At 36.3% G+C, this 26,693-nt stretch overlaps 1 protein-coding gene, 1 non-coding gene and 1 pseudogene across 2 annotated transcripts in view; 1 reads left to right on the top strand and 2 right to left on the bottom strand.

Annotated features, from left to right (window-relative positions):
• Positions 1-244: 244 nt before the first annotated feature.
• The window catches only part of TMEM64 (transmembrane protein 64), a 62,071-nt gene continuing 35,622 nt past the window's right edge, over positions 245-26,693 (bottom strand). The window contains exon 3 of the mRNA XM_073794582.1: positions 245-753. Within this exon, the coding sequence (XP_073650683.1) occupies positions 751-753 (3 nt within the window). The 3' untranslated portion in view covers positions 245-750. The remainder of the gene's footprint in view (positions 754-26,693) is intronic.
• Positions 6,552-9,584, top strand: LOC109548336 (vascular cell adhesion protein 1 pseudogene; annotated as a pseudogene).
• Positions 18,656-18,728, bottom strand: TRNAK-UUU (transfer RNA lysine (anticodon UUU)). Its single transcript has one exon. It is a non-coding gene; the product is annotated as a tRNA-Lys (tRNA).

Here is a 26,693-nt window from a genome sequence, read left to right on the forward strand (position 1 = left end):
AATGGCCGTTTAACTTTATCACGGGGTATTTATTTATGATTTAGCTCCTTCTCATGAAAATACTGTATCTTTAAAAAAATTTCTGATTGTTTAGATTACAAAAAAATAAATTCTTGTTATATTTTAGAATTGCTGGAAGCTTAAAATTTTGATGACTCATTTCATCAATAAAATGTTTTCAGCATATACTTTATATATATGAACAAAAATACATGAATATATAGAATAAAAATACATGTGAATATATATTGCATATGTTATGTACATAATAGTACATAATTTCAAATAAATTGTATATAATATATTTTGTATAAAATATATACATTATAAAGTATATGTAGAAATTAAAAAATAATGAGCAGAAAAAAATTAGAAATCAAAATTCTAATAGAAGAAATAGAACTTTCCCAAGGGACTTGGAAGACCCACTCTGGAGACAACTGTTATAACCCACATAAAATCAGAGTTCCGATTTTTTTTCATATTTTCATTTTTTCATAAATTCTGCACATGGGACTGTATATTTCTTACTTGAAGAAATAAAATATTATGTGGGGAACATTCTTAATTTCAGGCACACTTTCACAGAAAATTAATCAAGTGTTCTTACTATTTTGATTACAAAAGAAAAATTCCAACCACAAGAATCACTGAGGTCACCATGTACTCTTGAATGGATTCAGTGTGTTATGTTGCCACAGGAATTTCAAACTTGTAAAGTTGTATGACGCTCTCGAAGCCTTATGTTTCTTACTGCAAGGAACAGAGAACAGATAGATTTTAGTACTGAAAATTAAACCTAAGGACCTCAATAAGAGAAAAATAAAGAAGGTAAGTGGGAAAAAAAATATGCGGTAAAAAGGACCATCATTTAAGGCCCTCCAGAGGCTTCCTAGTTTAAAATAACTCAGTACTGTCTTTTCTGGACTGAGGACCTGCATTTGAACACACCACTGAAAACCCTGGTGTGGTGGCCAGACCATGGGTTCTTGGGTCAGCCTGGTTTTGATCCAGCTCTGTGTGAAATTAGGCAAGATACTTAACCTTTCTAAGCCTTTGTTTCCTTATCTATAACATGGGTATGAGTGACACCTACCTACTAGGATTGCTGGATGGATTAAATGAAATAATAATGTATGTGAGGTGTTTAACACAGTGCCTGGGCTGTAGTAAGCACTCAATAAATACCAGCATAATTGTTCAAAGAAATAGAAGTATACAGTGAACATAGCATCACCTTTTCTGACAAAAAGCCCAGGGTTAACATAAAATATAAACACTTTTTAAGCTTTTGTTCTTACAGAATTTTGATTTTCTAATTATCACAGTGTACTTTCAAATGTCTGAATCAATGCCATTTCATTTAGATTAAAAACTAGAAATAGCAGGCTATCAAACTTGCTTTCTGCAAAGCAGCAGGCAGAGTGCTGAGGGCCCAGGATGTGGAAGAGATAAACATAATTAAGTGGGAAGGGCAATGATTAAGGCAGTCTTAGCTTATGCTAGGACAGGTCTTGCTAGTAGAAGGGCAAATGAGGTGATAATTTCAGTTCCTAAATACTAGAGCAAGAAGCTGTGAGACGGTTGTTAGGAGAGAAATGAAAAATAGTCTCAAGGAGAAAGAGGGCTGGAAAGTACAACATACACACATGCTTCTTTCCTAAATATTTGCCTGTGTACCTTATCACATGCCACATGCCATGCTAGGCATTTTCACAAACTGTCTTTATCTGCCTATTTTATAGATGAAACCCTAAGGTTCAGAGATTATAAATTGCTTGCCCAAGATTATACAAAGAAAATAGAATTACAGTCAGTGGTGGCATATGTTGTTTGTAGTGATGATTATCGTAATATGGGTCAGGGACATTAGAGAGACCAGGCTCAAAGGAGCTGAGCTATGGAGAAAGAGTCTGCTCCCAGATTTTTAAGCAGCAGTTTTAGGATCTTCCACTTGACTGAAAATAGCCAAATTTGCATTGAAAAGTCATTGAAGTCAAGAGATAAAAACCCTAAGAGACTTCATGTGGGTGATTTGTTGCTACAGAAGCAACTTGCTTGGTACTTGATGGTTACAGGCTGAGCAGTTCTTGCTTTTTGTCCAGGAAATGTAAAACTGAAGGAATGCAGATTTGCCAGGCAGGGAAATAACTCATTAAGCTCATAATATGATAAAAAGAAACAAGTTGTGAGAGAAAATTTTTATATAGAGTTTTTTCTTAACAGTCTTATTTAGGCTTATATCATTGTTTAATAATAAAGTTTTACGCCTCGTTGTCATCTATTTTGCTTACTGATTGCACAATTTACAGTCACTTTGGGACAGGGGTCCTGAGGCTGATTACTAAAAAGCTGTGAAAACTTTTATCCTTATCCACAGTTAAAGCACCCAAGCATTTCAGCTACCTTTCAGAAATATTTTCAGATTCTATAGACACTAAAAAACTCTGCTTCTGTGATGCTGTGGAAATAGATTGGGTATCTAAAACCTGCACTGTAGAGACTATTTCTCACCTACTAAGATTGTGCCTATAATTAGTAGATACTATCACCAAGATAGTGGAATTTAGGCTCATCTGTTGGGGCCTATGTAGTACAGGAACCCTAGGAATCAGTGACTAAAAAGTCTGGATTTAGCTTTTGTTATTAAAAAAAAAAAATCTTAAGCCAGACACAATAGGAGAAATCTTGTCTGATTCCACTTACATGAAGAACCTAGAATAGACAAACTCAGAGAGACAGAAAGTTTGGTAGTTATCAGAGTCTGGGAGGAGAGGAGAGATGGGGAGTTATTGTTTAATGGATACAGAGTTCCAGTTTGGGAAGAAGAAAAAATTCTGGAGATGGATATTTGTAATGGTGGTACAATGATGTGAATGTACTTTATGCCACTTAGCTGCATATGGTTAAAATGGTATGTTTTATGCATATTTTATTTACCATAATAAAAAATTCTTAAGCCACAGCAATAATGCCAATAATACCTACCAATATTGACTAGTGCACTGGACAATGTGCTAAATGCTTTTCATGCACTCTCTTAGTTAACCCTTAAGGTAAGTACCAGAGAGAATGAGACACAAAAGCTTAATTCATATGTCTAGGCTTCACACAAATAGTAAATGGTATAGCAGGCTTTGAACCTGGGCCTATTTACAAAGCCCATGATATACGTACAACATTATATATATGGGACTTTAGAGAACTTTTTAAAGTTTATATAAAACTTTTATATTAGATTTATATTTTCATATCATACCAAAGGCAAGATTTATATAAATAAAAACATCAAAGCTCAGTGTTCTAACACTAACAAGTGGCTTTATTCTCAGGTGATGCTTTTTCAACTCTCCTTCATCTACAGAACTTTAAACACACAACAGAGGCAATCTCAGGGAAGAGCATCCATCCTTGTTTCTGAACAGTACAGTGTAATTTTGACAATAAGATGGAGGAGGGGGAGAGTGAATTTATTCTTTCCCCTTCTGTTCCCTACTGTTGTTTCAGATCACAGTGCCACTAGATGGCCTCTTTTTTGATTTCAAGAATGGACTTGTTACTTTTTGATTTTGCCCTCATATCATACTCTGCTCTCAAAACTGTCCCCCCTCTGGCCTGGGTAATCCATCAGGGGCCCAACCTCCCCTAGTTTCACAAAGGTAGGCAAATGACTCCAGCAGAGACAGAATCGTTTTGAAGGAGTGAGTGTTGACTTGCTGCCACTTCAAAAGAACCTGCCTGAAGATGAGGCCGGTACTTAGAAAAACCATAGCCAAGAAATGGAGAAAGTTGTCTTGACGCTACTTTAAAATATCTGGCTTTTATTTATTTATTTATGGCTGCATTGGGTCTTCATTCCTGCTCGCGGGCTTTCTCTAGTTGCAGCAAGCGGGGGCTACTCTTCGTTGCGGTGTGTGGGCTTCTCATTGAAGTGGCTTTTCTTGTGGAGCATGGGCTCTAGGCATGTGGGCTTCAGTAGTTGCAGCACACGGGCTCAGTAGTTGTGGCATACGGGGTTAGTTGTTCTGCGGCTTTTGGGATCTTCCTGGACCAGGGATCAAACCTGTGTCCCCTGCATTGGCAGGTGGATTCTTAACCACTGCGCCACCAGGAAAGTCCCAAAACATCTGGCTTTTGTTCCAGATGATTGTGTGCCTGGCACACAATAAGCACTGGATTATATTTTCCTTGAAATAACATATTGTCTGACCAACTTATGAGAACTCCAAGATCTTCATTTCTGAAATGTGGCCCTGAACGCAATCTCTTCTCATTCCACTTCTCCCATTCATTCATTCATTCTCTGAATATTTATTATGTATCAGGTGAGACAACACAAACAGAAGTCATAATCTGTGGTGAATGTAGCATCAGAAACATTTAGAGTATTATAGGTGCACAGAGGAAGCACCTCTGCCTCTGTGGGAAGAGTATTCCAGGCTGAGGATGGAAGGTGCAAGCTCTCAGGGGGCTATGCTTGGTGGGTTCAAGGACACCACGGAGGCCAGTGTGGCCTGTCTCCTTTGTTTCCACCTTTCTCCCCCTGTGAAGATGGTTATCCATGCAATGTGCCCTTTAGTTTATCTTTTTCCTTTTTTCCTTGGAGAGAAGATCTCTTTCACTTCTAAGGCTATGAATAGATGACTTCCAACACAAACCGTCAGTCCTAATCTCTCCACACAACTCCAAGCAAGCATTTTCATTTGCTTTCATGAAACCTCCACTTGGATTTCCTCCTCATTCCTTCAGATCTACATGTTCTCCAAAGAATTCATCATCCTCTCCACCCCAAACACACCCAACCAGCTCCTCTTCTTGGTAATACTTTCCTTGACAATGGCCCATTATTACTGAATCAGTGAGGCTTACAACTTTGGAGTCACCTTTCCTTCCCCCTCCCTGGTATCTCACGTGTAATCACATACTTAAACCAGATGGCAAACTGTCCAAATTCCAAGGATGGCCCCCACCAAAGTTCTAAGCCAGAACAAACATGTGTAATTGGGCAATCATTCTCTGGCTATTGCAACCAATAGGAAATTATTTTTTTTCCTTTTTGACTCACCTGCAACATTTATCTTTACCTGAAAACTTTTATGGAGGTAAAATCTGGAAAACCACAAACCACACTTCCAGATGAGCTTCCATGGTTAATGCGTTCTGAACAAATCATTTTAAACACAGTGAAAACACTTGAGTGCAAGTGTTTATGCATCACTACACGTTGACTTAAGACAGTTGGGATTGCCAGTTGGGTTTCCCTGTGCTGTTTCTAACGGTCCCAGGGATTCTAAACTATTCTGTCTTAATTTTATCCTGGCATTGAAGTGATGTGAAGTCTCAAAATTCACTTCAGTGCTGTGCAAGGGCTTCTAAACAGCTCAAGCTTTCCTCATTAAGACAGCACTCCTATTCTCTCCATTATTTTTTAACTTTTTATTTTATATTGGAGTATATAGTTCATTAACAATGTTGTGATAGTTTCAGGTGTACAGCAAAGTGATTCAGTTATACATATATCAGTTCTTTTTCAAATCCTTTTCCTATTTAGGTTGTTACATAATATTGAGCAGATTTCCCTGTGTTATACAGTAGACGCTTGTTGGTTATCCATTTTAAATATAGCAATGTGTACATGTCAATCCCACTTTCCCTAACTATCCCTTCCCCCAATCCTTCCCCTCTGGTAACCATAAGTCATTCTCTAAGTCTGGACATATATCCAGAGAAAAACATGGTCTGAAAGGATACATGCATCCCAGTGTTCATTGCACCACTGTTTACAACAGCCAAGACATGGAAGCAACCTAAATGTCCATCGACAGAGGAATGGATAAAGAAAATGTGGTACATAAATACAATGGAATATTACTCAGCCTTAAAAAGAAATGAAACTGAGTTATTTGTAGTAAGGTGGATGGACCTAGAGTCTGTCATACAGAGTGAAGTAAATCAGAGAAAGAGAAATAGCGTATGATGCCACTTATATGCAGAATCTAAAAAGAAATGATACAAATGAACTTATTTACAAAATAGAAACAGACTCTCCATATATTTTTTTTAACTTTCAAGCATCACTTCTTTAGAAAGCATTCCTGGCAGCTGGGCCGGTCAAGGTGGCGGTCAGTGGTGGGTCAAGGTGAACAGTGGCTGAGGTGTGGGAAGTGGCATGGAGTCGAGCCTGGGACTGCGGAAGTGTGGGGGGACCACAGTAGAAATCCTCAGGGGCAAGAAAGAAAGCCTGGACCTCGAAGTCCCTGAGCAACTCTTCTCCTTGGATTTGGGGAGCCTGCCCCCCATCTTAAAAAAAAAAGAAAGGATTCCCTTATTTATCAATACTTTATTCACCCTCATGTGCTTTGTGTTACTCCAGCATTCAAGCCAAAATATTTGCCAATTCTGATTGAGAAGTAGGCAGTCCATATGAACAGTAAAAAATAATTTATCAAGAATAATTAAAATTCCATTTTAATGATTTCAAGAAATCATGGTGGTTGTTTGGCTTGATGAAACCCAGCACTGGAGCCTCCCCAGCTCTTTGGTGGGGCTAATGGCGGACTCTGGGAGGGCTCACACCAAGGAGCAGTTCCCAGAGCTTCTGCTGCCAGTGTCCTTGTCCCTGTGGTAAGCCACAGCCAACCCCCACCTCTGCAGGAGACCCTCCAATACTAGCAGCTCAAGTTTTTAAAATCAACATCTTCCCTGAATCCAAAATTATTGCTCAGATTGGTGACTCCATCTCACTGACTTGCAGCACAACAGACTGCGAGTCCCCATCGTTCTCCTGGAGAACTCAGACAGACAGTCTGCTGAACGGGAAGATGAGAAATGAGGGGACAGAATCCACGCTGACCATGGATCCTGTTAGTCTGGGGAATGAACACTATTACTTGTGCACAGTGATTTGTGAGTCCCAGAAACTGGAAGAAGGAATCCCAGTGGAGATCTACTCTTTCCCTAAGGACCCAGAGATTCATTTGAGTGGCTCCCTGGAAGTTGGGAAGCCAGTCACAGTCACGTGTTTGGTCCCTGCTGTTTACCCATTTGAAAAGCTGGAGATAGAATTACTGAAGGGCAACCGTACAGTGAAGACACAGAACTTTCTGGAGCCTTCAGAAATGAAGTCCCAGGAAACAAAGAGTTTGGAAGTAACCTCCACTCCTGTTTATGAGGATATTGGGAAAGCTCTTGTTTGTCAAGCTACAGTACACATTAATGAAATTGATTCTCAACCCCAAGTACGGGGGACTACAAAAAAACTGCAAGTCTACGTCTCACCCAAGGACACAGTTATATCTGTGAATCCCTCCACAAGCCTGCAAGAAGCTGACTCCATGACAATGACATGTACCAGTGAAGGTCTACCAGCTCCACAGATTTTTCTGGAGCAAGAAATTAGACAATGGGAATCTACAGCTCCTTTCTGAGAATGCAACTCTCACTTTAATTGCTATGAGGATGGAAGATTCTGGAATTTATGTGTGTGAAGGAGTTAACCTGGTTGGGAAAGACAGAAAAGAGGTGAAATTAATTGTTCAAGAGAAAATGTTTACTGTAGAGATCTCTCCTGGATCCCAGATTGCTGCTCAGATTGGCGACTCAGTTGTGTTGACCTGTGATGTCATGTGTTGCGAGTCCCTATCTTTCTCTTGGAGAACCCAGATAGACAGCCCTCTGAATGGGAAGGTGAGGAGCAAGGGGTCCAAGTCCACGTTGATCCTGAGCCCTGTGAGATTTGAGAACGAACATTTTGCACCATGACATGTGGACATAAGAAACTGGAAAAGGTAATCCAGGTGGAGCTCTACTCCTTCCCTAGAGATCCAGAAATTGAGATGAGTGGTCTGTTAGTGAGTGGAAACCTGGTCACTGTAAGCTGCAAGGTTCCTGTTGTGTATCCTTTTGACCGGCTGGAGATTGAATTACTTAAAGGGGAGAGTATTATGAAAAATAAAATCTTTTTGGAAGATGTAAGTAAGAAATCCCTAGAGACCAAGAGATTGTAAATGATCTTCATCCCCACCACTGAAGATACTGGAAAAGTTCTTGTTTGTCTGACTAAGTTACCTATTGATGAAATGGAATTTGAACATAAACAAAGGCAGAGTACACAGGTACTATATGTTAATGTTGCTCCTGGTGATACAACCCTCTTGGTCAGCCCCTCCTCCATCCTGGAGGAAGGTAGGTCTGTGAATATGACATGCTCTAGCGATGGCCTTCCAGCTTCGAAAATCCTGTGGAGCAGGCTGCTAAGTAATGGGGATCTATAGCCTCTTTCTGAGAATATCACTCTCACCTTAACGTCTACAAAAATAGGAGATTCTGGTATTTATGTCTGTGAAGGCATTAAACAGATTGGAATAAGCAGAAAAGAAGTCAAATTAATTATCCAAGTTGCTCCAAAAGATATACAACTTAACAGCTTTTCCTTCTGAGAATGTCAAGGAAGGAGACACTGTCATTATCTCCTGTACATGTGGAAATGTTCCCCAAACTTTGATAATCCTGAAGAAAAAAGCAGAGTCAGGCTACATAGTGCCTAAGTCTACAGATGGTGCATATACCCTCCACAGGGCCCAGTTAGAGGATGCGGGAGTATATGAATGTGAATCTAAAAATGAAGTTGGCTTTCAATTAACAAGCATAACACTCGATGTTAAAGGAAGAGAAAGTAACAAGAACTATTTTTCTCCTGAACTTCTCATGCTCTATTGTGCATCCTCCTTAATAATACCTGCCATTGGAATGATTATTTACTTTGCTAGAAAAGCTAACATGAAAGGGTCATACAGTCTTGTAGAAGCAAGGAAATCAAAAGTGTAGCTAATGTTTGAAATGCTCAGAGACACGATGTTCAAATCCTCAGTACTGCTCATCATTCCATGAGGAAAACAACAAGCTAGGAGTCCAGACTTCCTTGAATGTAGTAAACTCTTGGAAAGAAATGGCTGCCTATGCCCCTTGTTGTGAGCCAGAAGCCAAAGGAAAATTTTGGCCTAAAAAATAGGCACTACCTTTGAGATGTGATAACTGGAGTAGTTTCTTGATGTGTATATGCAATAACATGACTTGTATATATGTAAAATAAAACTATGTCAGAGCAAGATTGCTTGGAATATCAGCACACTATAGTCACATTTCTAAAATTATTAAAATGTTGCTTGGACTGACTGTTATAACTTAATTCCTGTTAATATTGATTGGCAGCTGAACCATGTCATCTTTGTACTATATTATTTCCTTTAACAAAATTTTATTCCTATAAAGTTCATAGACAACAATTCCATGTTTTGTAAAGATGCTAGAGTTTTATATTGTTATAGGCAAATGATAAACCAAAAGGGCACTGGGTTGACTTTCAGGTACTGAACACTTCAATCTATGGTATAATGGTTGATTGGATTTCTCTGGATGGTACTGACATGGTACGGAGACGTTTTATGATATTGTTTTTTCATCAGACTCTTGTGTAACTTTCCCAATGAGGTCTAAAAATGCAACTTCTTTTGATTTTCTTTTGTAAATGTTTAGGTTTTTTTGTATAGTAAAGTGATAATTTCTGGAATTGAAAAAAAAAAGAATTCATGGTAACTCTAGTCAGGATAAATGTTGCCAGTTAAGAATTAATATGAAGCATAACAAAATATCAGTGGAGGAAATTATTAGCAAAGCAACATAAAGTAGAATTATATAAGGTATATAAATTATCCCTTGTCAGAAGATTGCTGACTCTGAAAATTTAATGTCAGTTACAAATTAGGAACACAGTTAATATATTTATCTCTAAATGTTTTCCTTGCTCTAGGGCAGCATACTTGTCAAACTTTTTCACACTATGGCACATGTAGAAAATCATCTTTGTGTAGTGCACTGGTGTAAGTAAATGAAGCTGCTCACAGACATGGGAACAGACCAGGGTTCTGGGCTCCAGGTCCTGTCCATCAATCCCAAGTGCTGAGAGGGCCCATATCTGAACATATTTGTTACCCATTCATGATTGAGAAGTTCTAGTCTTGAAAATGGGAAGGCAGCATAGCATAGTGGTCCTAAACTCATCTCTGAAATCAAACTGTGTTCTCAAGCCCTTCTTAGCCATGAGAGCTCTCTGACTTTCATTTTCCTCACCTGTAAAGGGGGCTAATCAATTCTACTGCACAGAGTTAGATCATCCCTGAAAGTGATTGGAATTATGTCTGATACACAGTAGGAGCTCAAAAAAAGTTAGCTGTTACCTTGTACTCAAACTTTGGTACTATCCGAATATGAGTAAGCCAGATCATATGGAGTAAAGAGGTACACAAACTTCCCATAAGATGAATGGGTCACTAGAGCTAGTGCTACATTATAACCATCAAAATCTTCATGCTCTGCCCTCGAGAGCCATGTCACATCTAAACTAGATTGTGGCTTACATTTTCCCAAAGAATAATTCTAGATACAGAGCAGAATTCAATGGGCAAACATGATCTAATTTACAGTATTTTAAACACAGAGTCCCATTTCAGAAATGAAACTATTTTCTACATTAAAGAAAATATCATTTAAATTACTTATTGTGACCATTAAGAACCTAAGATAATATGGGTTTTGCATAAGTATTATTATCTGAAAACTTTATAAAATTGAATGTGAATTTCATGAAGTCAAGAAGTAATTTTACTTACCTTGAAAAGAGCCAAAATATGTGAATCAAACTGAATAGTTGTTAATATGAAAGGAGAGTTAATACTTAAATATTAAATAGAATTTAATTCTCAGAGATTCTATCTCATTCATGTAATTAGCATCTCATTTAGCCAATTCTTATGTTCTGTGGCAGAAGGGCAAATTTAATGGGTATTTTTTTCCCGCTAAAACATATAATTAATATCTGAAATCTGTTGAGAGTTATTTTGAGTTCTCTATATTTTCACCTATGGAGAATTTGCTACAAGGAATCTCTGTACAAAATTACACAATAATTTTGTATGGGATAGTATTTTATACTCTCAAGAAGCATAAAAAAGAAGAAAATCCAAGATGAACACATTCACTGTTGTGGCCTCTCCCGTTGCGGAGCACAGGCTCCGGACGCGCAGGCTCAGCAGCCATGGCTCATGGGCCTAGCCGCTCCCCGGCATGTGGGATCTTCCCGGACCGGGGCACGAACCCGTGTCCCCTGCATCGGCAGGCGGACTCTCAACCACTGCGCCGCCAGGGAAGCCCCAAAATGAACACATTTTCAACCTTGATTTATAATGGCGCAGGGGTCAAAAGAAAGATACATTTATTGTTATTATTTCTAGTGACAAGAATAAGTCTGTGTATCTGAAGTAAGGGATTTCACATGCAAATGTGCTCTGGCTCACAGACATTTCAGTGACTACTTTTTATTTGTTTTGTTTTGGTTTTGGTGTGTTAATATTGGGTAGATTGTCTATATACCTTCACAGTTATATGTATAATGATGACAATAAGCTGATCATATATACAACACTTTTGCCTGAAAGCATAAATGCTTTGCTGTAATTTTAATCACCACTTAAATGCAACAAGCCACAGTAATCATAATATGGTAGTTTTAAGTTTAGAAAAATAGTTTCTTTTTAACTGAGTAATGTTAAGATAATTATGTAATTTTCTTTCTCTGATTAATGTATATGTACATATATTTATAAAGTATAGTTTTAAAATTGAAAAACGGTAACAGCACTTTTAGAGTGGAACAAATATCAGAGGAAAAAATGGTAAATAGCTTTTTATTACAAAAGTAGACAGACAGGGCTTCCCTGGTGGCGCAGTGGTTGAAAGTCCGCCTGCCGATGCAGGGAACACGGGTTCGTGCCCCAGTCCGGGAGGATCCCACATGCCGCGGAGCGGCTAGGCCCGTGAGCCATGGCCGCTGAGCCTGCGCGTCCAGAGCCTGTGCTCCGCAACTGGAGAGGCCACAACAGTGAGAGGCCTGCGTACCGCAAAAAAAAAAAAAAAAAGTAGACAGACAATATTTAAATGATTAACATAATCTATATAAATTATTACTATGTTTCACTTATATACACTCAGAAATCATTTCGATAAACATAATAGCTTTGATTATTTGCAACCCATTGAGTTAATGTGGATTTCTGGTTCCATAAAGAATGCTTACAGTTTTAAAACACTATATTAGGTGATATTTTCAGGGTAATTGATTTCTTTCCCCTTCATTTCTAAATATCTGTGTCTGTATGTCTAAAATAAATTCCCCCTTTTAAGAAATAAATTTCATTTTTTTGTAGATGCCTCAGATATTTTAGAACTTGGGAAATAACACCGAGTAAAATGTTAATACACCTTACTGTTGTAGCATTTTATTAAATTAGGTATTGATAATCATGATTTCAGAGCTTTTGGACACAGTCAAAAAGAAAAAAATATTTAAAAAATTATAAATATAGAAATAACTTGGTTATTATTTGTATTAGAGATAATAATACCAATTTTTATTTGTTGCTCTGGTGCTTAGCACTGTAGGACATAGGCGATAAAGTGAAGCATTGAAATAATTATGATGCCAGAACACTTGGTGATGATTTTTAATTGTGAGCAGATGAATTTTTGATGTTACAATAATGCTTATCTGTTATTTGAAAATAACCAGGAAATAAATGTTTGAGTCATGGCTCTGACCTTTACTAGTTCTATGACCTTGGGCAAATTAACGTCTCAGTGCTTGGTTTGCTCATATATACAATGTAGATAATGGCAGCACTTACTTCGTAGCGTTGTGTAAGAATTAGTAAATTAAAACAGAAAAATACTTAGAACCTTGCCTGAGTAATAGGCATTCAATGTTAGTTATTTTAGTTGTTTTTCATGAAAGTGTATATTTCCCTGCTGTGTTACATATGTTGGATGTTTGTGTGTTTGTTTTTTAAGCTTTGGCGGTTTAACAAAATAGTATCCCATCATCTTCATTTATATTTTCTTCATTACTAGATTGAATTCTTTTCAAATTATTTACAGTCTGCGTGAATCTCCAGAGAATTATTCTGAGTGAAATAGAGCCATTACAAAAAGATTACATATTATATGGCTTCATTTATATAACTTTTTTTTTAAACTTTTTAAACTTTTTAATTTGTTTCAAAGTTAAACCCAAGACACACTGACTTCACAGGAAATCCAATGAGAAATGTTTTTCTAGGCTGAACACCTGTTTCCCCTTAGTCTCCCCACAAAAAACATTGCATATTAATTACTTTTATTTTACAATCACTGCTAAATAAACATTTTTAATATAATAATAAGTCAGTAAGGGAACGGAACCAGATTCAGGATTGAAATAATGCAGTTTTCCATGAAGATATCAAAGCCATATTTTTCACCTCAACTTCCAACATTTCACGTAGGTTAAGGACGTCCCTCAAGCACCTCTAAGCCCTCCTTCCCCCAGCTTCTAACTCATGGCATTCTGCATGGCAGGCCTCCTGAGAGTCTAGGGCATAAGAGTTTTGGGGGGTTCAGAAAGCGGGCTGTGGACCCCCTGCCTGAGGCTTTGGTTTGAGCCCTGGATCCGGCCTTACTTGTGTTTCCCCACAAGGATGGCGTCTCAGTCTTTCCTGAAGTTGGGCACCATGAAGAATGCTATGAGTTATATAACATTTTTGAAACACTGCAGGGATCAAACACTGTATGTTTGATCCCTGGTCAGGAAAGATGATCTCACATGGCGTGTGGCACGGCCAAAAAAAGGAAATGACAAAATTATAGTAATGAAGACCAGATTAATGGTTGCCAGGATTAAGTAGGGGGTGGGGACAGGAGAGAAGTGGGTGTTGCTATGAAAAAGGAAAATGAGGGATCCTTGTGGTGATAGAACTGTAGTATATCTTGACTGTAGCAATAGTTGTGATATCCCCAGTTTTGATACTGTACTATACTTATGCAAGATGCTACCACTGGGAGATACTGGGTAAAATTTCTGTGGTATCTATTATTTTCTTATATATATAAAAAAAAGCCCCAAAACTCCCTACACAGAAAACCCCAGGACCAGATGGCTTCACTGGCAAACGTCACCATTTTTTTCCCCTGAGACATGTCTTTAGTTGTAAACAAATCTGTTCTTACTTGCCTATTTTCATTTTCTTTTTAAAATTATTATTGCTAATTAATACTGTTTGTAATTCTTTTAAAGAATTTAAATTAGATTTATTTAAACTAAAATAACAAAACAAAAACAATTCACCCACCCATGGCCTCTTGCAACCACCAGTCTGTTCTCTGTATCTATGAGCATTCTTTTTTAAGATTCCACATATAAGAGAGATCATATGGTATTTGTCTTTCCCTGCCTGACTTATTTCACTTAGCATAATGCTGTCAAGATCCATCCATGTTGTTGCAAATGGCAACGTTGCATTATTTTTATGGCTGAATAATATTCCATTGTAGATATATACCACAATTTCTTTACCTAGTCATCATCAATGGACACTTAGGCTCTTTCCATATCTTGGCTATAGTAAATAATGCTGCAGTGAACATGGACATGTATATATCTTTTTAAGGTAGTGATTTTTTTCCCCTTTGGATAAATACCCAGAAGTGGAATTGCAAGATCATATGCTAGTTTGGTTTTTAATTACTTGAGGGACCTCCATACCATTTCTCATAGTGGTTTCACCAGTTTACATTCCCACCACAGTACACAAGAGTTCCCTTTTCTTCACATCCTTGCCAACACTTGTTATTTCTTATTTTTTTGATAATAGCCATTCTGAAATGTGTGAGGTGGCATCTCATTGTGGTTTTGATTTGCAGTTCCTTGATGATTAATGATGACAAGTATCTTTCATGTACCTTTTGGCCATCTGTATGTCTTTTTTGGAAAAATGTCTATTCAGGTGTTCTTCCCATTTTTTAAATTGGATTGTTTTTTGCTGTTGAGTTGTGTGAGTTCTTTGTATATTTTGGATATTAGCCCCTTATCAGATATATGATTTGCAATTATTTTCTCCCATTCAGTAGTTTTACGTTTCATTTTGTTGATATTTTCCTTTGCTGTGCAGAAACCTTTTAGTTTGGTGTATTCCCAATTGTTTATTTTTGCTTTTTTGCTTTACTTTTGGTGTCAGATACAAAAAAATCATTGCCAAGACCCATGTCAAGGAGCTTACTGACTATGTTTTCTTCTAGGAGTTTTATTGTTTCAGGGCACATGTTCAAGCCTTTAATCCATTTTGAGTTAATATTTGTGTATTGTGTAAGATAGCTGTCCAGTTTCATTCTTTTGCATGTGGCTGTCCAATTTTCCCAACACTATCTATTGAAGAGACTTCTCCTTTCCCAATGTGTATTCTTGGTTCTTTTGTTGTAAAGGCTCTGTAGTCTGTTCCATTGATCTATGTGTCTGTTTTTATTCCAAAAATTATATTGTTTTAATTACTATAACTTCAAAATATAGTTTGAAATCTGAAAGTGTGATGCTTTCAGCTTTATTCTTTCTCAAAATTGTTTTGGCTCTTTGAGGTTTTTGTGGTTCCATATAAGTTTTAGGATTGTTTGTTCTCTTTCTATGAAAAATACCACTGGAATTTTGATAAGAATTACACTGAATCTGTATATTGTTTTGGATAGTATGGATATTTTAACAAAACTAATTTCTCTAGCCTATGAACATGGAATATCTTTGCATTTATTTGTGTCTTCTTCAATTTCTTTCATTAATGTCTTTTAGTTTTTAATATACAGGTCTTTCACCTCCTTGATTAACTTTGCTCCTAGGTATTTTGTTCTTTTTGATGCAATTGTAAATGGGATTATTAATTTCTCTTTATGATAGCTCATACACTAATAAGCATACACAGCATATTTTTGTATATTGATTTTGTATCCTGAAACTTTACTGAATTTCTTTATTAGTTCTAATAGTGTTTTGATGGAGTCTTTAGGGTTTTCTGTATATAATATCATGTCATCTGCAAGTTTTTTCTTACTTTCCAATTTGAATTCCTTTTATTTCTTTTTCTTGCCTAATTCCTCTGGCTAGGACTTTCAATGCTACGTTAAATAAAAGTGGTGAGAGTGGACATCTTGTCTTGTTCCTAATCTTAGAGGAAAAGCTTTCAGCTTTTATTATATTGAGGTATGCTTCCTCTATACATGCTTTGTTGAGAGTTTTTATCATACATGGGTGTTGAATTTTGTCAAATTCTTTTTCTGCATCTATTGAGATGATCATATCATTTTTATCCTTCACTTTACTAATGGTGTAAAGTGGTGTATCACACTGATTGATTTGCAGCTGTTGAACTATTCTTGCATCTGGGGAATAATCCCATTTGATCATGGTGTATGATCCACTTAATGTGTTGTTAAATTTGATTTGCTGATATTTTGTTGAGAATTTTTGCATCTATATTCATTAGGAATGACTTGTAATTTTCTCTTTGTGTGTGTGTGTGTGTGTATGGCAAACTCGTCTGGTTTTGGCATCAGGTTATACTGGCCTTGTAAAATGTGTTTGGAAGAATTACCCACTATTCTATTTTTTGGAAGAGTTTGAGGAGAATTGGTATTAATTCTTCTTTGAATATTTGGTGAAATTTCACCAGGAAGCCATACGGTTCTTGACTTTTGTTTGTTGGGAAGTTTTTGATTACTGATTCAATCTCCTTGTTAGTTACTGGTCAGTTTAGATTTTCTATTTCATCATAATTTGGTTTTGGTAGGTTGTATGTTTCTAGGGATTTATCCATTTTTTTCTAGGTTGTCCAGTTTTTTGACATATAATTGTTCATATTGGTCTCATGATCCTCTGTACTTCTGTGGTATCAGTTGTAATATCTCCTTTTTCAATTTTGATTTTTATTTATTTGAATCTTTTCTTTTGTTGTTGTTGACTCTAGCTAAATGTTTGTCAATTTTGTTAACTTTTTTCCAAGAACCATCTCTTAGTTTTACTGGTCTTTACTATTGTCTTTTTAGTCTCTTTCATTTATTTCTGCACTAATCTCTGTTATTTTCTTCCTTCTAACTTTGGGCTTTGTTTGTTCTTCTTTTTCTACTTCCTTAAGCTGTAAAGTTAAGTTGTTTGAGATTTTCCTTGTTTCTTGAGGTAGGTGTTTATCTCTATGAACATCCCTCTTCAATCTGCTTTTACTGCATCCCATAAATTTTTGTATGTTACACTTCCACTTTCATTTGTCTCAAAGTATTTTTTGATTTCCCTTTTGACTTCTTCTTTGACCTATTTGTTATTCCATAGCATGTTTATTCTCCAGTTTTCTTTGTGTAATTAATTTCTCATTTCTACCATTGGTTAGAAAAAATGCTTGATATGATTTCAATCCCCTTATATTTATTAAGACTTGTTTTGTGGCCTAACACACAATGTATCTTAGGAAATGTTCTGTGTACACTTGAGAAGAAGGTGTATCCATTGCTTTTGGATGGTACCTTTTGTAAATATCTGTTAAGCCCAACTGGTCCAACTGGTCTAACTGGTCTAACATTTAAGGCAGATGGTTCCTTATTGATTTTTTTTTTTTTGTCTCAGTGATCTATCATTTGGCATAGTGGGGTATTAAAGTCTCCTACTATTATTGTATTGCTGTCTATTTCTCCCTTTGGGTGTGTTAATATTTATATATTGAGATGCTCCTATGTTGGGTGCATAAATATTTTAAATGTTATATCCTCTGGTTGGATTAGCCCCTTTATCATGCCCCTTTTTGTCTATTATTATTTTTGTCTCTTAGTCTTTGTTCTAAAGTCTATTTTGTCTGATATAAGTATAAATACTCCAGCTTTCTTTTGGTTTCCATTTGCAATGAATATCTTTTTCCATCCCTTCACTTTCAGTTTGTGTATATCCTTACAGCTAAAGGGTGTCTCTTGTAGGCAGCATGTAGATAGGTCTTGTTTTTTTAATCTATTCAGCCACCCTATGTCTTCTGATTGGAGAATTTAGTCCATTTATATTTAAAGTAATTATTGATAGGTATGTGCTTATTGCTCTTTTGTTAATTGTTTTCTTGCTGTTTTTGTAGTTCCTCTCTGTTCCTTTCTTCCTCTCTTGCTCTCTTCCTTTGTGATTTAATGAGTTTCTGTAGTGGTATGCTTATATTCCTGTGTCTTTACCTTTTGTGTACTTCCTGTAGGCTTTTAATTTGTGGTTACCATGAGGCTTACATATAACAACTTATATCTATATCAGTCTTTTATAGATATCTATAAAACTCTAAGAAAAATAAAATGAAAATAAATTGGGAAAAATACTTCCTATACAAATATCAAAGGGTTAATCAATTAATCAAAAAATTACCCCATTTTTATGAAATATCAAAATTTCTAAGGTATTGATAAAAGACTTAAGAAAATAAACATTGAATTACTGAAAGTAAAGAAAGAAACTAATTTCTAAACCTTAATGGCTGTACTTGTTACACTGAGCTCTACAATATCCCTCAGTGAATTTATGAAAGTATTCAGAAAGTTTCTATTAAATTCACAAAAAAATTAAATGTTCTTGTTTTCAATAATGCAGAAAAGGAAAGAGCCTCAGGTATAGTATAATTATGAGTATTAAATTATATTCCCTAGCATTTATATCACGTATGAGAAGTGAAAAGTTATTTACAGTCAACATTTTTGGGGGGGCCACATCACGCGGCTTGCGGGATCTTAGTTCCCTGACCAGGGATTGAACCCAGGTCCTCAGCAGTAAAAGTGTGGAGTCCTAACCACTGGACCACCAGGGAATTCCCTAGAGTCAACATTTTTGAATATTTATTAAATACAGTGAAGTAAGCAAGTCATATTCCATCTACACAAGGTCATATTAATTTTAGTATTCAGTAAGTCAACAAATGTTTGTAATGTATCTACTTGATATCAAGCACTATTCTAGGTGTTGGCAATACAGTGATGAACAAAACAGGGAATAAGACAAGTGCCTCTGAGAGAATGAGGGTGTTGAAATAAAATAATTAAATATACAATAGTACCTATGACTAGGACTCCATGAAACATCTGGTTTCTGTATTTCTGCTTCAGCTGAGCCCTAATCAGTGTCCCTGGTCTATTCTAGGAAAGGGAAGAAAAGCAGTTGTGTACAGGCTAGTGATAAGGAAGAGAGACTTTCTCCAGCTGGCCCCTTCTTTTACTCTGTGCAATGGCAAATACCATTCAAATAACTCAATATGCTACTACTACTGATTTTACTATTAAAATTTTGGAGGGTTAGAGCCAAGAACTCTAGCTATGCTTGTTCATAAACATGAGAAGGACAAAAAACATGAACTGAGGGAAATGTCAGGGCCAAACTCCATTTAGTGAAGTCTTTCACAGGTGAATGGCAGAGCTGAGATAGAACTCTTTCTATTAAATTTACAGATCAAGTAAGATTCTTCAAGTCTTTCAACATCAGCATTCTAAATATCTCTCTTAATACAATTTTGTAAGGGTGTACAAAGTACATACCCTATGGACACTGGACCAGATATCTTCCTTGGAGTCACTATGAATATCTGTGACATCTTCCTAGAAATCCCCCTGCCAAAATGTCATCAGGATCATCCATTTTATCCTGCTTCTAGGAAGAACTATTTTTTTGTTTGTTTGTTTGTTTGTTTTGGTTTTTTTTTTTTGTGGTACGCAGGCCTGTCACTGTTGTGGCCTCTCTCGTTGTGGAGCACAGGCTCCGGACGCGCAGGCTCAGCGGCCATGGCTCACGGGACTAGCCGCTCCGCGGCATGTGGGATCTTCCCGGACCGGGGCACGAACTCGCGTCCCCTGCATCGGCAGATGGACTCTCAACCACTGCGCCACCAGGGAAGCCCGGAAGAACTGTTTTAATGGTTACTTAGTTTTGTTTTTCTTTCCCATTCACCAGTTACTGGGGTACCCAGAAAGCCCACGACTTATCTTTAAAAATAAAAATGCCAGCTATTTTTATTGAATTTGTGTAATAGCAAATGTAAAATATATAAAATCAATCCACATATGTTTTGTATCTTTCAGAGACAGAGTTAAAATTTTGTGAAAGAATACTTAAGTAGTCTTAAGCTAATTGTATTTCTTAAGAAAGCTCTCATTTACAATCCCCTTTGATGATTATACTGATAGTGAATTGAAAGTGAGAGTAGTTTTCTCTCTCTTATATATGTAATAAGGCAAATAGTTACCTGTTTGTTAATGCTAGGAAGCTTCTAAATGAGCCCCAGGAGAAACAATAATTCCCAAGTTCTTATAAGGAATGAGCATATTACTGCATGTGCAAATTTAAAACCAGATTTAGAGCTCATCTGTTTTCAGCTACTATTGCAATGGAGGATAATGCTGGAAGGAAGGAATGGTCAGTCCACATAGCCTGAGGAGCTATGTGGAGAGAGGGAGCTATGTGGATAGAGAGAGCTATGTGGAGAGAGAGAGGAGCTGACAAACCTAGCACTCTGGCATGCCTTCCTCTTGGATAAATATGCAGATCCTATCTACTTTGCATTTTACAAGTATGGGACAGATGAGCAATTATTTAAATAGATTCCATCAGAATTGGTCTACTTAGCTGCTTTCCTCCTTTAACTGATATGTAAATGTTGGAGATCATCCAGGTTTAATTTATGGACTTTCTTTCTTCAATGTCTACTCTTTCTCTGCAGGTGATCTCATTCATCTCAATGGCTTTTATATGCTAATAACTCCTAAATTTACATCTCTGCCCCAAACTTCTACTCTAAGTTCTAGACCCATATAACCAATTGCCTACTAATACTAGGATTCTTAATTATAACATGTCTAAAACAGAACTCATGAATTTCTTCTCAAACCTGTTAACCCCTCCATCTTATTTGCTACACTGAATGGCTAGCCTCCACTCAGTTGCTAAAGCCAGAAACAAAAATCTATTTTTAATAACCTCTTTTGGAATTCCCTGGTGGTCCAGTGGTTAGGACTCGATGCTTTCACTGCCGTGGGACTGGGTTCAGTCCCTGGTTGGGGAACTAAGATCTCACAAGCTGCCTGGTGTGGTCAAAAAAAAAAAAAAAAAAAAACACCACCAACAACAAAAAGTCTTTTTTTAACCCCCCCATACCCAATTTATTAATGAGTCACTAATTCTATCACTTAAATCTACCTTGAATCTATTGTTGCTTTTGCCAAATCTGCTGGCCCAGTCTTTCTCATCTGGGCACCTGTGAAAGTCTGGAGACTTTACTTCTTGGCCTCTTCTAATCCATACTCCACATACCACCAGATTTACTTTTTGAAAAATGAGAATTCCAAATTTACAGGAAATTTTCAGGTATAGGGCAAAGACAAAGGTCTTCCTGAACTCAGTTTCAGATATGATGATGCATTCATAGTCCCTAAATTCTTCAGTGAGTATCTCCTCTCCTGCCATCAAGACGTTTTTACCATCTAATACAAAGAACCAGTTCAAGTTTTCCGATTATCTTATTATTATTATTATTTTTTGCGGTACGCGGGCCTCTCACTGCTGTGGCATCTCCTGTTGTGGAGCACAGGCTCCGGGTGCGCAGGCTCAGCGGCCATGGCTCACGGGCCCAGCCACTCCGTGGCATGTGGGATCCTCCCAGACCGGGGCACGAACCCGTGTCCCCTGCATTGGCATGTGGACTCTCAACCACTGCACCACCAGGGAAATTCCGATTATCTTGATAATGACTTTGTGACTAAGAGATTCAATCCAGGATCACATGTCACATTCTAGTTATATTGTCTCTAGACTTTTTTAACCTGGAACAGTTTTTCAGTCTTTTATTTTCATACTTTTGAGGATTACAGGTCAATTATTTTGTACAAGATGCCTCAGTGTGGGTTTGTCTAATAAAGAGATTCAGATTATGCATTTTTGGCATAAATATCACAGAAGTGATGTTTTTTCCCCCCTCATTGCCTCATATTGGATTGTCTTCCAAGAAAAACATGCCAAGTTGAATTAAACACAAAAGAGACTTATTGGGAGAAATGCCTGTGAAGAATAAAGGGGAAGAAGCAGGAATTGGCAGAGAGAGGGTCTTTAGACCAATATTTGGGACAAACACCTGAGAAAGGTGAGAAGGAGGTAAGAACTCACACTCTAGTGCAGTTCTGAGAAAACCTCAAGACAGACTGATGGGGTGTCCCCAAGAAAATGTTTCCTGTTAGAGGAATCCCACATCAGGCAGGAATGGACAGGCTTAAATATCCCCACCATGCTCAGTGATTGGCTGGGAATAGACTAGGAGAAGTGGACCTCAGCATTCATAGGGATAGTGGCTGGAAGTGTCAGCAGCTTTTCTCTCCAAGGTATGTTCTCTCAGCAGGGCATTTCCATGGCCACCATATATGTGGTATACAATTTTGATGATACCATTTCTGGTGATATGCACTTGGTTAAAGGTGGTACCAGCCAGATTTCTCCACCACAAGTCTGGTAGTTGCTGAATGGTGATTTTTTATGTCCACAATATCTTCTAGATTTATTAGTTGGCATTCTGCTATAAAGTAGAGCTTTCTCTTTTCCCATTTCTTTACTAATTTTTTTCAGTGTTGACTCATATACTCCTATTTCATTAATGGGCTATGACTTGTTTTTATCTTTATTTATGCTGGTGCTCAAATTGTTCCAGAATTGGCCAGCAGGAGTCCTTTCAGGCCAGCTCCTGGTTTTTTTGTTTTGTTTGTTTTCTTGCTTTGAGGTGTCCTATCATTCTTTGAGCACTTCCTTCTCTTCACCACAAAAAAACACCTCCAGGACCACATTGTCCTGCTCTGTTCACAAAAAGAGCAAGACCAAAGGAGGGACAAAGTGGGGTGGGAACAAGGCCGGGTTATGGTCAGGCTGGGTGAGAAAGTGTCTGAGAAGGAAGAACACAGCTGCCCTTGCCTGGTGAAAAAAAAAAAAAAAGCTAGGATTAGCCATTTGTCCCAGCTAGGATTAACCATTTGTCCAAGGAGCACTGGTTCCTTTTAGCAGAGAATGGCATTTTGAAACCAAGATCTGGGTACTAGGTGTTCTCATTATTATTGGAGTGCCATTGCTCCCAGACCATCTCAGTGAACAGAGATAGAAAAAAAAAATCTATATGCATATACAACATATGTGTACACATACATACTTATATATAAATATATATTTACATATCTCTATTTCTGTTTAGAAAATCAAGACTGAAATTCTAATCCAATGCCAAAAAGTTCATTCTAACATTCCTGCTTTCCATATTTGTAGCTCCTTCCTATCACAGTGAGAAACATGACTTCCATTATACACAGTGTGTTTATTTATTCCTCATGTATAAAACCAATCTCATGACCTCATTAGGTCACCACTAGACTTTGTGCTCCTTCCTTGAGCAACCCCAGGCTTTCCTCTGGGACACTGTTGCACTCCATCTCAAAATATTTTATAAACACCAGGTCTTTGAAACAAGTTATTATCATCATTGGAATAAACAGTCCGATCAAGAAGTGAAAGAGTGGCATGGACTTATATATACTACCGATGTAAAATAGATAGCTAGTGGGAAGCAGCCACATAGCACAGAGAGATCAGCTCAGTTCTTTGTGACCACCTAGAGGGGTGTGCTAGGGAGGGTGGGAGGGAGACACAAGAGGGGGGAGGTATGGGGATATATGTATATGTATAGCTGATTCACTTTGTTATAAAGCAGAAATGAACACACCATTGTAAAGCAATTATGCTCCAATAAAGATGTTAAAAAAAGGAATCTGTACCTTTAAAACAAACAAACAAACAAAAAACCAAAATTGAATTTAGTGAAATAGTATATAAACTTAAGGAAGAAATACAAAATACGAGGGGAAAATAACAGAGAAAGAAAATGACAGATAAGCTGAGAAACATTAAAGATATTTATTTAATCCTTTAACAGTTAATTATATAGCACCTACCATGTGGCAGGTGCTGTTTTAAGAGCAGGACATGCACCAGTGAAAAGAAAAGATACAGACACAAATTTTTGAATAATAGAAGTGCTAAGTAAAGAATTCACACACACAAAACCCCCCAGAATCACTAATAAGGGGTACAACTGTAAACTGAAGATGCTTTTCAATATATTAAGAAATATGATTTGAGTTGGGGAGGAAGTAAAGAAGAAAACCAACAAATAGAAACCAAGATCAAACATGTCCTGGGAAAATTTTCAATGTCATTCAAGGATGAATCACTGACTTTAACTATAAAGCTATAAAACTTTTAGAAAAAATAACACAGAAGAAATGATTGATACATCCAACATCCTGGATGTGTATCTCCAGAGAATTATACTGGTGAAAAAAGCCAGTCCCCAAAGTTTACATCCTTTATGATTCCATTTTCATAACATTCTTGAAATGACAAAATTATAGAAATGAAGAACAGATTATTGGTTACCAGGGATAAAGGAGGAGGTGGGAGGAGGGAAATGAATGTGGCTATAAAAAACAACATGCTGTGGCTATAAAAGGAAAGAAATTTCCTTTCTTGTGATGGAAATGTTCAGTTTCTTGACTATATCAGTGTCAAAATCCTGGTTGTGATATTGAGCTTTAGTTTTGCAAGATGTTACCATTGGGGGAAATTGGTAAAGAGTACACAAGATCTCTTATTTCTTACAACTGCATGTGAATTGAATTTACAATTATCTCAAAATAAAAAGTTGAATTAAAAACTGAAAGTATGTAGTCAAAGATTAGTCTGTTTAATAGAGCTATCATCTGTGTATAAAAGTACCTAAAAACATTTTTAGACCTGCAATATTTATTACCCCAGTATATGTTTCCTGTAAAGATCTCTAGAAAACTCAAGACAACCTGTGGACAGGGATAAAGAGGTCCCAACAGAGGCAGTTCAATATTTAGAATAAGTATTATATAGTTTAGAGATGAGTAAAAAACGTTACTATAACTAAAAATTGATGTAATTACTGACAGAACAAGAGTAATTATGAATACTCTAGAAAGGTAAGGGATGTAATATTACTACTTATTATGACTACTGAAACATTAGTTAAAACTAACAACAAAAAGACTTTCCCATTTAACTAATGATGAAGAATGAGGGAACAGATTAGTTATAAATTGATAATTGCAGTATCATGACTGTGAATTGCTTTAACTCATTTATAAAGTGTTAAAAGTACGATATTTACTTTCAAACGTTATTAAAATATTAATGTAAATAGAGTAACACCATAATGGAAAAAGGAAAAGGGAGAAGTATAAATTTTTAAATTATAAAGTAAAATGACAAAACATAAAAGTGGCAAAAATTAATCAATCAAAATAAGTAAATCTCAGATAAAAATAAAAATAATTTGAAATAGTATATTCTTTAAAATAGATAACAAAGTAGAAAAAATTTTAAATGCAGCCTAGAAATTAATTTAGAAAATAATGATTTCTTTACAATTTGGTTTCCAAACAAAACCACAGACGGTCTTTTTGTTTTGAACTTCAAAATGAGAGAGTTTGATTCTAAAGGTTATGTCATTTCTAAAATATATTTTATAGAGAAAAAAAATTAAGGATTGCGATAGTATATATAGTATGTCTCCATTTTTGTCAGTGAGATAAATGCATACAAACATATTTAGATGCATATTTATAGAGAAAAATATCCAAAAATCTTTGCACTAAATTGTTAGTTGTGAATTATATATACCTGTTAAAAAGATAAGATTTCATTAAAATAACTAAAAATACTAAATAGACCTAAGACAAATCATACAACATTAAATAAAATGTAATGTAAAACATAATGAACACACATTTCTGCATTAAACAATATGTATAGGATAATAGTTGAAAAAATTAAACATTTTAGGGAGGTGGAATTAGGCTTGAATTATTTTTAAAAATTTAAAATTTATCCTTGTTCATTAATTCTGAGGGTAGCACCTTGTAATTCCTTTTTTCCACTTTAAATCTTTAATTCACCTTAATTTTTTCAAAAGATAGCTTGTTTTCACAATGCTATTTATTGATATCACCTTCTTTACATAATATATTCTTATGTATACATGGGTCTGATTCTACACTTTCTCTTCTGTTCCATTAATCTAACTATTTCTTCTGATTTCAATGACTTTACATATGAAATTTTTGCACAGAAAGCCCTCTTTTGTTACCTTTTTTTTAAACTTTCCTGGACATTTTCACATTTTTATTATTGCAGATGATCCGTGCATCAGTTTATTAAAATAAAAATCAAGAACAATGCTTTGGAATAATTATTGTAAGAAGACCTACTTGACAGGATAATTTGAGAGAATTCAATGTGTGATTTAACAATGCGATGAACTGCCTCTTTCATGTTACAAGAATAGTACAGTCCCGCTCACTCATTCCCAGCTAACAGAACAGCTAAAAGTTTAAATATATTATAATCCCTGTAAGAAAAATAGTACAACATTCTATTTATTTTTTTATTTTATTTATTTGAATGATGATATGAAAGAGTAAGTCAAAATGAGAGAGGTGTTTCTAATTTGATTATAAAATTTAAAAATGCTTTATCAATTTTGACTTTGACTTCAAGTTAAATCAACACGAAGAGTTTTCAGCTCATGTGTCAGGAGTAACAAGGCAAGAAATTCAGTGTACTTATGTGATACTAAATGGTAGTAAAAGCTGCATCTAAATAGGCTAATTCTTAACTGATGAGCCAAGAGTAACTCTGATACCCAACAGAGACATAATTTTCAATTATTTGGTCT

Source organism: Tursiops truncatus, chromosome 17, assembly GCF_011762595.2.
Source record: "Tursiops truncatus isolate mTurTru1 chromosome 17, mTurTru1.mat.Y, whole genome shotgun sequence".
Classification (NCBI taxonomy): Eukaryota; Metazoa; Chordata; class Mammalia; order Artiodactyla; family Delphinidae; genus Tursiops; species Tursiops truncatus.